Genomic DNA, 11229 nt, shown 5'->3' on the forward strand with positions numbered 1-11229 from the left:
GGGGGAGCGCAGCGCGGTGCACGCTGGGAGAGGGGCGGGGCGGGGAAAGCGCAGCGCGGTGCACGCCGGGAAGGGGCGGGGCGGGGCGGGGCGGGGGGAGCGCAGCGCGGTGCATGCCGGGAAGGGGGTGGGGCAGGGGGAGCGCGGTGCACGCCGGGAAGGGGGGGCGGGGCGGGGGGAGCGCAGCGCGGTGCACGTCGGGAAGGGGGCGGGGCCAGGGGGAGCGAGCGCGGTGCACGTCGGGAAGGGGGCGGGGCAGGGGGAGCGCAGCGCGGTGCACGCCGGGACAGCCCCGCCCCACGTGCGCGCTGGCCATGGCGGAGCCGCCCCGAGGCGCTGGCGACGGGCGGGGGATGCGGCCCCGGCTGGACCCGGCCGCTGCCAGCTACTTCCGCCGGGCCGCCGAGAGCCTGCGGGCGGGGCTGGGCGGGGAGCGCGGTACGGGGGGGCTCGGTGGGGGGGTGTTGGGGGGAGGGGGGCTCGGCGGGGGGGTGTTGGGGGGCTGGGGGGTGAGGGGCTCGGTGGGGGGGGGGCTGGGGGGAGGGGGGCTCGGCGGGGGGTTGGGGGGAGGGGGGGCTCGGCCGGGGGGTGTTGGGGGGGCTCGGCGGGGGGGGGTCGCACGTCGCTGTCCCCCCCTCACCCCCCCGCCCCCCCCCCCAGGTCTGTTCGTGGCCAACGTGCTGGAGGAGGCGGGGGGCTCGGCGCTGCCCCTGGCCCTGGACCCCTCCGGCTCCCGCCTGCTCCAGGCGCTGCTGCCCGAGGCCTCCCCCGCCCAGCTGGCCCGGCTGCTGCCCCCGCTGCTGCCCGCCCTGCCGCAGGCCGCCCGCCACCCCTGCGGGGCCCACGTGCTGGAGGCCGCCCTGCTCCGGGCCCCGCTGCTGCTGGGCGGGGAGGACGCCGGGACGCTGGAGCAGCTGGTGCTGCGGTTGGCCGGGGCCGTGAAGGAGAATCTGGGGACCTTCGCCCGGGACCCCCACGCCAGCTTCGTGGTGAGGACCCTGCTGCAGGTGCTGGGGGGGGGCCCGGGTCGGCTCCGACGCGGCTCGGAGGCTGGCCGGCCCCGGTGAGTATGAACCGGGGGTGGGGTTCAGGAATGGGGCGGGTACCTTGCGATGGGGGGGGGGGGGTGGGAAGGGACTCGGTAACGGGGGAGCCCTGGGGCGCAGCGGGTCCGGGGAGAAAAGTGGGGTTCCCATAGGAGCCACAGAGCTGCGAGGAGGCGGAAGGTCTCGCCCCAGCACGCGTGGGAAGAGCGGGGAACCGTCACCCGTACTTGGCTCTGCAGCCGTCTTGCTTTCCAGCGGCCGTGAGTTCCGCAGGTTAACGGTTGGCAGCGTCGCTGCTTGATGTCCTGCCCCGTATCTCGCCCCCGCTAGGGCTGCCCGCGCCCCCCAAGGAGCGGGCTGAAGCGGAGAGCCAGGGGCCAGCGGCGTTCGAGGTTCCGGATTCCTTCCTGGTCCTCCTGCGGGAGTTCGTCACTTTTTTCCAGGACAGCCTCGCAGGTGAGCGGACTTGGTGCGCCCCCCGCAATCGACGCTTATGCCCTGTTCTCTGTAGCGTCCCCTTATGGGAGCGGCTGGGGGGCGGCCCCCACTCACCCCATTCGTCTCTCCCCGCCCCAGAGTTCATCACCCACAAAGTGGCCAGCCTCTGCCTGCAGGTGGCGCTGGAGGTGTTGCGCAGGAGGTTGCCTGAAGACTGCGCGGAGCTGTGCGGCTCCGTGATTGGCTACCTGAGCTCCCGGAACGCCGCTGCGGGCTGCAGGTGAGACTCCTGATTGGCTGCGGGCTAGGAGGGCTGCGACTGGCTCCGTGGCCCGTCGGGAGGTTGTGATTGGATGAGGGAGCCGAGGGCGGTTTTGTTGGTTGGTGCAGGTGGGACAGGTGGCTTGTGATTGGCTGTGGGACGAGTACGTGTGCCCCCGTCCCACACCAAGAACAATGGGTGCCAACTGATTAGCTGGGGTGGGTTAGGGGAAATGCGATTGGGTCCAGGTGAGACGTGGTGTTATTGGGCAAAACGACAGATGGGTCGGCAGGACGGCGATGATTGGTTGCTGATGGTTTTGACGTGAGTTACGATTGGTGGCTGGATGTAGGCAGGCGGAGCAGTTGGGTCGCGACTGGTCAGATGCTTTTCGGTGGGTCATGTAGTGAGTTTATAGCATGTTGGGATTGGCTCTGTGGCGTGTCACGAGTGGGTATAGAAGCTGCTTTCTCATTGGTCGGAAGCTGAGAGCTGGTTTGTGGGTCAGCTGGACGTGTTCTGATTGGCTGTGAGGCGGATGTGGTGCGTTCCCATTGGGCGTCATCTGATTGGCTAACCCCCCCCTCGCTCCCTGCAGCCCCCTGCTGGTGTTTCTCAAGGACCCGACTTGCAGCCGGGTGCTGGACAAGGTTCTGGAGGTGTCGGAGCCGCGAGCCCTGCGGACGCTATACCGCCAGCACTTCCGGGGTCAGCTCCGAGCGCTGGCCGGCCACGGGGTGGCCAACTTCACTCTCCAGCGCCTCATCGGGGCCGCGCCCCCCAAGCTGGTCAGTGGGGCGGGGCTTAGGTGGGGGAGAGTCAGAGGGGGGCGGAGGACTCGACGGTGGGGAAACGGGATGACGTTTTAAAAGAGAAGTAAAAACAGGCAGCCCAGGAGGTTCCCTTCGTCAGACTCGTGAGTGGGGGGGTGGTTTCAGTGGGGTATTTAAAGAGTGGGAGGGCCAGAGCTGACGGGGGCTATTCGGTCTCTGTTTAAGACATGGTTAATGGAGTCAAATTGTGATGGAGTGGGGGGGGGGGGGAGCGCATGTGTGAGACAAGCAGAGCAGCTCCCAGCGGCTGAGGATGACCCCTGGGGCTGTACCCTAGGCTGGCAAGTAACACCTCTGCCCTGAACAAAGAGGAGGGAGGAGCCGAGCTGGGTTTGAATCTGAGGCAGCAGTTCGAAGCTGTGGGGAGAGGGGTCTGGAATGAGCCAGCCTGGCGAGGGGAAGCTACACCCCAGAGGGGCCCCCCTCGGGCTCCTCTCCCCAGGACGGGTTGGAATGACTGTCTCTGCCGGCTGTACTGACCCCTTTGTGCTGAGCTGGGCTCTGGCACCTCATAAACCTCTTGTTCTACCTGCTGGGTGAGAGTCACTCCTGCCTGCGGCCGGGGGCAGCGCATGGGGACCCCCGAACCCCGTCACACAAATAAATTGCAGCTTAGAGATTTGTGTCTCTATTGGATTTCTGAAATGTTTTTGTTTCGGGACTGTCGCCCTTAAATCTGCCACTGAGTGTCCGGGGGGTCGAAGCGTCCCCCCGCCGGCTTCTGTACATTCCGCTTCCTGCTGTCTGCTTTATTTGACTCCATTAACCGTGGATTGAACAGAGACTGGGGAGCGGCTCGCAGCTTCCCTGCTCTGGATGTCGAGATCTCCCCATTAGACGCTGACAAAGGCTGACATCCCCCCCGTCTGATCCGATTTGTTTTCTCTTCTTTTCGTAAGTACTGTGGATACTGGGCCATGTCCACCTTGCTGAATAGACCTTGTCAGCTCTGATCCTCCTTCTTACTGGGACCCCAACTCTTTAAATACCCTTCTGAACCCACCCCCTTCATGTTTCTGGTGAAGCGGGTCTTCGCCCGCGAAAGCTCATGCTCCAAAATATCCATTCGTCTATAAGGTACCACAAGATTTTTTGTTGTTCTCGAAACGACAGACTAACACAGTCGCCTCTCTGATGCTTGTTGTTTATATAATCCTTTTTCAGAGATCTTATTAGTAATTGGCTCTTAATTAATTAGTTATCACAGTTACTAGTTAGTTGCTACAATTCACTGGCGTATCGATTTAGATCCGGTGTTTGAACCCGTGAGACGAAAAGATAATAGAAGGAGAACAGCTAATGGGAGCGGGATTGGGTGCAGCTGGTCTCCAATCGAAGACACAAGTAACTAACTAAAGATCTAGTTACTGTTTGGGACCTGGTGTTTGAACTTAGACAATCAGGGGACTGCTAATGAGGGCGTGTTTAGGCGCAATTGGTCTTAAATAAAAGATTCTGGTACCTAATTAAGAGCCAATTACTGATAAGCTCTGTGCGAGGGGATTCTACAGACAGTTTGAAGATCTCTTACTAAGCCTGGGTGAGGTTTCTCTGGTCAGTAACAAAATGTCTGCGATTAAAGGTTTTAAACGCGGTGAGTCTTTTTAAGTTTTAAAGGATGAGTTTTAAAGTTTTCTTGTTCCCTTCTAGCTGGGGAAGGTGCTGGCCGAGCTGGGCCCGGGGCTGGAGGAGGTGCTGGCCCAGGGACACGTGGGCGTAGCCACGGCCTTGGTGGGTGCCTGCCGGCAATGCCAGGCCCACCAGCAAGAGGTGCTGCAGCTGCTTATGGAGGTGAGTGGCCCCCCTGCTCGCCCCCAAGATCCGCATCCTCCTGCCCCACGTAACCAGCTCTCACGTCTGTTTTCTTCCCTGTCCCCAGGTCTTCCACTGCTGGGAGCCCCCTGCCCACCAGGTGGCCTGCGCCCCCCTCTTTGCTTCCCTCCTGCCCTATGAGGTGTACTATGCTCCGGGGGAGGAGCAGGAGGCGGAGCCCCCCTCAGAGGAGCAGGTGAGTATGGGGGGCAGTGGAGGCGTGGGGCTGGCTCTTGGAGGCACCGAGTTACCATGGGAGGAGGAAAGGGGGTGGCTCGCCAGTGGAGCAGTGAGTAGGAAGTGGGGGGAGCTGGGATGTTATCCCTCTCTTACCTTTCCTCCTGTGCCTTTCAGACAGACCCCCTGCCCGCCCTGGCCTCGGTTTCCCTCCACGGCTCCCTGCTTCTCCAGCACCTGCTGCACTTCTCCGACCCCTCCCTCGTGCTGCGCAGCCTGGCCGCCCTCCCCTCCCGCGACCTGGTCACCCTGGCCTGCAGCCCGGCCGGCAGCCACGTCTACGACGCCTTGCTGGCCAGCCCATCCGTGCCCCGCAAATCCAGGCGCAAGGTGCTGCGCCGGCTGGAGGTGAGCGTGGGGCTGGGGCACTGCTGCGGGGGAAGCTCGCGGCGCCCAGAGGGGGTCTGAGTCTCCTTTCTCCTTTCCAGGGTCACTACGTGTCCCTGGCTTGCAGCAAACACGGGAGCAGAGTCCTAGACGCTATTTGGAACCGAGCCACCCTGCCGGCCAAGAGGCAGATTGCCCAGGAGCTGGGTAAGAGGTTCCCCTCCCCGCCTCCCACTCTGTCTCCTGCCTGGTGTCCCAGTGCTGGCCAGTTCGTCGCAACCCAGTGGACTGCGAACAGGAGCCATTTCTCCTCCTGTTCCTGTGTGGTGTTAGACGCAGCCGTGCCCCACTGCAGAGCCGGCCGCATCTCAGCTGGGGGCGAGGGGGTGGGGCTCCCTGAATTGGTCCCCCTGCCGCAGGCAGCCGCCCCTCTCACCCCAGTCCCTCTGCTCCCCCAGCTGAGCATGAGCAGAAGCTGCTCAATGATCCCTTTGGGCATCACCTGGTGCGGAACTTCGCCCTGACCCACTTCCTGAAGCGCCGGCGGGACTGGGACCGGCACCAGGAGGCAGAGACCAAGCGCAGGGAGCTCTTTGCGGAGATCCTGGAGGACTGAATGCTGGAGGGCGGCCGGGCGATAACGGGCCTCTTCTGCCACCATGAGAGAGCCCGTTCCCAACCATAGAGATCCTGGAGGACTTGAATGCCGAAGCAGTTGGTGTCTCTCTTTGTTTCTAACCATAGAGATCTTGGACGACTGAATGTAGGACATTTGGTTCTTAACACAGGTTCTGGAGAACAAAGTATCGATGGATATTGGCTTTATTTGCTTCTAACCATAGAGACTGTGGAGGTTGGAATGCCAGAAGGAACGCTGTACGTATCTGTGGAGAGCGTGGGAGGAGGATCGTAAGTCTTCACTTGTTTCTGACCAGTGAGTGTGGAGGACTGAATACCAGAGAGGCCATGGGTGCCTTTATAGCCCTTTTGCTGGCTAACCATAGAGAAGTTGGAGGACTGATTCCAGTGCTGGGGGTCATTGGTTTGTGATCCTTGCCTTGCGTGCTGTGTTTGGAACCATAGACGTCCTGGAGGACTTGTCTCCAGGCGGGGCCACTCTGGACTCTCTTTTTCTTGCTCTTGTCTGCTCCCGGTTGACCAAGGCTGGTTAAAACCTGGAGTTTTCTATAAAGGTTTCTATTTTCTCTGCATGCTTTGTTGTATATTGAGGTGGGGGGCAGCTAGCCAGTTGGGGGGGGCTGTTGCCCCACTCAGCTCTTCAGCTCCATGGTAACTGCCCCCACCCCCTTAGCGCCTGGGAAGAGAGGACCCAGACATGGCCTTAAACAGCCTTTTTGTTGTAATAGCAGCAGCTTCACGGATACGTCGGTCACAGGGGGGGTGGGGGTAGAGGAGGCCTCACTTTTCATAGGGGCAGAGCCGAGAGGGCTGGTGCCAAGTCTCCGCCCCCTCCAGGAGGCGCCGGATGTAATTGGAGGCGCCGAGCAGCAGCTGCCCCATGCCCCGCATCACGGCCGCGACGACTCGCAGCACCTCCCTGGGGGAGGAGAAGGCGGTGAGAGGGGGTGGGGGGCCCCGGCGTGGGGGTGGGGCAGGGGTGCTGCTTGTGGGGGGGAACTCCTGGCTCCCCCCAGTCGGGGGGAGGCAGCGGGATGTGCTGGTGGGGAGGTGGAGGAGTTCTCAGTGTTACAGCTCCAAGCTTGTAGGGCAGGGAGAGGGGCAGAGCTGGCAATGTGGGGCACGGGGGGGCGGATTTTCTGGGGAGAACCAGGGAGCTCCCTGCTGGGGAGGGATGGGGGGGCTGCTGTGGGGGGGGATCACTTCAGGGTCTCGACAAGAGGAGGGTTTTGGGGAGCAGGGCAGGATGCTGTGCGGCAGGGCACGGGGCTCCTGCTGGCAGGGAGCTGGGGGGCCCAGGATTCTGTGGGGCAGGGTGCGGGGCTCCTGCCGGCAGGGAGCCAGGTGCCCCAGGATGCCATGGGGCAGGGTGTGGGGCCCAGGTCTCCTAGCTGGCAGGGAGCTGGGGGGGCCCAGGGTGCTGTGGGGCCCAGGATACAGTGGGGCAGGGTGCAGGGCCCAGGTGTCTCAGCTGGCAGGGCCCAGGGGGCCCAGGATGCCGTGAGGCCTAGGATGCCATGGGGCAGGGTGCGGGGCCCAGGCGTCCCAGTCGGCTGGGGGGCCCAGGATGCCGTGGGGCAGGGTGCGGGGCCCAGGGGTCCCAGTCGGCCGGGGGGCCCAGGATGCCGTGGGGCAGGGCGTGGGGCTCAGGCGTCCCAGTCGGCCGGGGGGCCCAGGATGCCGTGGGGCAGGGCGTGGGGCTCAGGCGTCCCAGTCGGCCGGGGGGCCCAGGATGCAATGGGGCGGTGCAGGGCGTGGGGTCCAGGGTACCGTGGGGCAGGGCACGGGGCTCAGGCGTCCCAGTCGGCCGGGGGCCCAGGATGCCGTGGGGCAGTGCAGGGCACGGGGCCCAGGCGTCCCAGTCGGCCGGGGGCCCAGGATGCCGCGGGGCAGTGCAGGGCGCGGGGCCCAGGGTACCGTGGGGCAGGGCGCAGGGCTCAGGTGTCCCAGTCGGCCGGGGGGCCCAGGATGCAATGGGGCGGTGCAGGGCGTGGGGCCCAGGATGCCGTGGGGCAGTGCAGGGCGCGGGGCCCAGGATGCCGTGGGGCAGGGCGCGGGGCCCAGGCGTCCCAGTCGGCCGGGGGGCCCAGGATGCAATGGGGCGGTGCAGGGCGTGGGGCCCAGGGTACCGTGGGGCAGGGCGCGGGGCTCAGGTGTCCCAGTCGGCCGGAGGCCCAGGATGCCGTGGGGCAGTGCAGGGCGCGGGGCTCAGGTGTCCCAGTCGGCCGGAGGCCCAGGATGCCGCGGGGCAGTGCAGGGCGTGGGGCCCAGGGTACTGTGGGGCAGGGCGCGGGGCCCAGGCGTCCCAGTCGGCCGGGGGGCCCAGGATGCAATGGGGCGGTGCAGGGCGTGGGGTCCAGGGTACCGTGGGGCAGGGCGCGGGGCTCAGGTGTCCCAGTCGGCCGGGGGGCCCAGGATGCTGTGGGGCGGTGCAGGGCGCGGGGCCCAGGATGCCGTGGGGCAGGGCGCGGGGCCCAGGCGTCCCAGTCGGCCGGGGGGCCCAGGATGCAATGGGGCGGTGCAGGGCGTGGGGTCCAGGGTACCGTGGGGCAGGGCGCGGGGCTCAGGCGTCCCAGTCGGCCGGGGGCCCAGGATGCCGTGGGGCAGTGCAGGGCACGGGGCCCAGGCGTCCCAGTCGGCCGGGGGCCCAGGATGCCGCGGGGCAGTGCAGGGCGCGGGGCCCAGGGTACCGTGGGGCAGGGCGCAGGGCTCAGGTGTCCCAGTCGGCCGGGGGGCCCAGGATGCAATGGGGCGGTGCAGGGCGTGGGGCCCAGGATGCCGTGGGGCAGTGCAGGGCGCGGGGCCCAGGATGCCGTGGGGCAGGGCGCGGGGCCCAGGCGTCCCAGTCGGCCGGGGGGCCCAGGATGCAATGGGGCGGTGCAGGGCGTGGGGCCCAGGGTACCGTGGGGCAGGGCGCGGGGCTCAGGTGTCCCAGTCGGCCGGAGGCCCAGGATGCCGTGGGGCAGTGCAGGGCGCGGGGCTCAGGTGTCCCAGTCGGCCGGAGGCCCAGGATGCCGCGGGGCAGTGCAGGGCGTGGGGCCCAGCGTACCGTGGGGCAGGGCGCGGGGCTCAGGCGTCCCAGTCGGCCGGAGGCCCAGGATGCAATGGGGCGGTGCAGGGCGTGGGGCCCAGGGTACCGTGGGGCAGGGCGCGGGGCCCAGGCGTCCCAGTCGGCCGGGGGCCCAGGATGCCGTGGGGCAGTGCAGGGCGCGGGGCCCAGGTGTCCCAGTCGGCCGGGGGCCCAGGATGCCGTGGGGCGGTGCAGGGCGCGGGGCCCAGGATGCCGTGGGGCAGGGCGCGGGGCCCAGGCGTCCCAGTCGGCCGGGGGCCCAGGATGCCGCGGGGCGGCGCAGGGCGCGGGGCGGCGGCCCCCACCTGAGCAGCTTCTTGGGGCCGAGGCACTGGAAGTCGCGGCCCACGGAGTAGAGCCCGTAGAAGGTGGCGCTCACGTTGAGGCTGCCGAAGAGGTCGCGGGGGTGCAGCTTGTAGAGGTCGAAGGTGATGCGGGCGATGTCCTGCTCCCGGCGCCCCTGCTCCCGGCCCAGCCCGTAGCCCCGGGCCCTGCCCTGCAGCACAGCCCGGTCAGCCGCCCCCTTCCCTTAGCCACGCCCCTGGGCGAGTGATGTCATTCTCCAAGCTCTAGCCCCACCCCTTCAGTTTGATGACATCACCCCTTGCACTGGTGATGTCATATTCTGAGAGCTGAGAATGTCGTCATCTCATCCTTGCCCCTTAAGAGGAGTGATGTCACTTAGCTCCACCCCTTGGGTGCAGTGATGTCACTCCTGAGCTCTGGCCCCACCCCTTAGGAAATGTGACATCACTCCATTAGCCCCGCCCCGCGGCTATGGTGATGACGTCACCCCTGAGCTCTGGCCCCACTCCTTTGGGGAAGTGATGTCACTCACTGAGTTGTGGCCACACCCTTTAGGGGCAGTGATGTCATCTTCCTAAGCCCCGCCCCTTGGGGCAGTGATGTCAGAACCTGCCTTTTTTGGCCACGCCCCTACCCCAGGCTGCCCATGATCCGTGGGGTAGGGGCCCGGTGACGGGGGTACATATGGGGCGTCTGGGGGTGTTTCTATGGCATCAGGGCGTAGGGGGTCCCCCTGTGGGGCTGGGCGTAGGGGGAACCTGGGGATGTCACTCACCCGCGGGGGGCTCCAGCCCTGCCCGGGGCCGAGCAGCATGAGGGCCGTGTCGGGGGGCAGCGCCTCAAAAAAGGCCTCGCTCTGCACCGCCGTCCCATCCTCCTCCAGCACCAGGCGCGCCGGCCCGGCCACCAGCAGGGCCTCCGGGGCCTGGGGGGCAGGACACAAGGTATTGGGGGGGAGGCGGGGGCTGTTGGGGGGCACAGCTGGGGAGGGGGTGCCGGGGGGGCTCACCTTGACCAGCAGCTCCTGCAGGGTCGCGGCCACCAGCCCGGTGCGCGCCCCCCGCCGGTGGTCGCAGACGCGGAAGGGGCGCTGGGGGGGGGCCCGCGCCCGGCGCCCGGCACTGGACACTGACCTGTGGGGGCAAGGGGGGAGCGGGACAGAAACCAGTCTTGGGGGGCATCCACCCCCACTCAGGGCCAGGGGCTCTGTCCTGCAGGGCAGCCCCCCCTTCCCTTGTCTTGGGGGGCCCTGCTGTGGATGGGGGGCACCTCAGTAGGGGGGTGGGGTTCTAGGGTCCATTCCCAGGCGTGGGGCAGCGACCCTGCAGTTCCCTCCCCCCTGCCACAGGGGCCCCCCCCCAACTCACTGCAGCAAGGAGGAGGGGACCAGGGCGCTGAGGTAGTCCATGGTGTTGGGGGGGGCTTTGTCCTGGGGTGCTGGGCGTTCGTCCGTCCGTCTGTCTGTCCGGCCGGCTCCCGCAGCTCGTCAGCCTGGACTCTGCCCTGCTCGGCTCGCAGGCGGGGGGGCAAACTCCAAGGTCCCCTCGGGCGTGGTGGGAGGAGGGAGCCGGGCCGGGGCGTGAGGCCGGTGGCGTCAGGGCGGCCTTAGACGAGGTGTGCTCCGGGGGAAACTGAGGCACAACTGCTAGCCCCTCCCCCCCACCCCAGCCCCTCCCCCCAGCAGAGGGAGAACCCAGGAGTCCTGCTTCCCAGTCCTTCCCCTGCTCTAACTGCTACTCTCCGCTGCCCTCCCAGAGCTGGAGAGAACCCAGGAGTCCTGGCTCCCGGCTCCTGCTCTAACCACCAGCCCCCAGTGCCCTCCCAGAGCCGGGGAGAACCCAGAAGTCCTGGCTCCCGCCCCCTGCTCTAACCACCAGCCCCCACTGCCCTCCCAGAGGTGGGGAGAACCTAGGAGTCCTGGCTCCCGGCCCCTGCTCTAACCACCAGCCCCCAGTGCCCTCCCAGAGCCGGGGAGAACCCAGGAGTCCTGGCTCCCGGCCCCTGCTCTAACCACCAGCCCCCAGTGCCCTCCCAGAGCCGGGGAGAACCCAGGAGTCCTGGCTCCCGGCCCCTGCTCTAACCACCAGCCCCCAGTGCCCTCCCAGAGCCGGGGAGAACCCAGGAGTCCCGGCTCCCGGCCCCTGCTCTAACCACCAGCCCCCAGTGCCCTCCCAGAGCCGGGGAGAACCCAGGAGTCCCGGCTCCCGCCCCTGCTCTAACCACCAGCCCCCACTGCCCCCCCAGAGCCAGGGAGAACCC

The 11229-nt window shown here is 66.9% G+C and overlaps 2 protein-coding genes across 3 annotated transcripts; one reads left to right on the forward strand and one right to left on the reverse strand.

The window, feature by feature from the left end:
- Nucleotides 1-270: 270 nt before the first annotated feature.
- NOP9 (NOP9 nucleolar protein) lies at nucleotides 271-6164 on the forward strand. The gene is made up of 11 exons (XM_074982214.1): nucleotides 271-438; nucleotides 661-1063; nucleotides 1199-1269; nucleotides 1335-1502; nucleotides 1623-1764; nucleotides 2345-2534; nucleotides 4230-4370; nucleotides 4459-4587; nucleotides 4746-4976; nucleotides 5057-5162; nucleotides 5414-6164. Exons 1-11 carry the CDS (start codon nucleotides 315-317, stop codon nucleotides 5569-5571), a joined length of 1863 nt encoding a protein of 620 aa, XP_074838315.1. The 5' UTR covers nucleotides 271-314; the 3' UTR covers nucleotides 5572-6164.
- A 139-nt stretch (nucleotides 6165-6303) lies between these two features.
- CIDEB (cell death inducing DFFA like effector b) lies at nucleotides 6304-10453 on the reverse strand. Of its 2 annotated transcripts, none has more exons than XM_074982713.1 (5): nucleotides 10338-10453; nucleotides 9980-10103; nucleotides 9746-9895; nucleotides 8970-9155; nucleotides 6304-6513 (listed from the first exon to the last, which is right to left on the reverse strand). In XM_074982713.1, exons 1-5 carry the CDS (start codon nucleotides 10376-10378, stop codon nucleotides 6382-6384), a joined length of 633 nt encoding a protein of 210 aa, XP_074838814.1. In that variant the 5' UTR covers nucleotides 10379-10453; the 3' UTR covers nucleotides 6304-6381. The 2 variants fall into 2 exon arrangements, with proteins under 2 accessions (XP_074838814.1, XP_074838812.1); XM_074982711.1 differs by having other exon boundaries at nucleotides 8970-9160.
- Nucleotides 10454-11229: the final 776 nt, after the last annotated feature.

The sequence above is a fragment of the Carettochelys insculpta genome, chromosome 32 (assembly GCF_033958435.1).
Source record: "Carettochelys insculpta isolate YL-2023 chromosome 32, ASM3395843v1, whole genome shotgun sequence".
NCBI classification, from domain to species: domain Eukaryota; kingdom Metazoa; phylum Chordata; order Testudines; family Carettochelyidae; genus Carettochelys; species Carettochelys insculpta.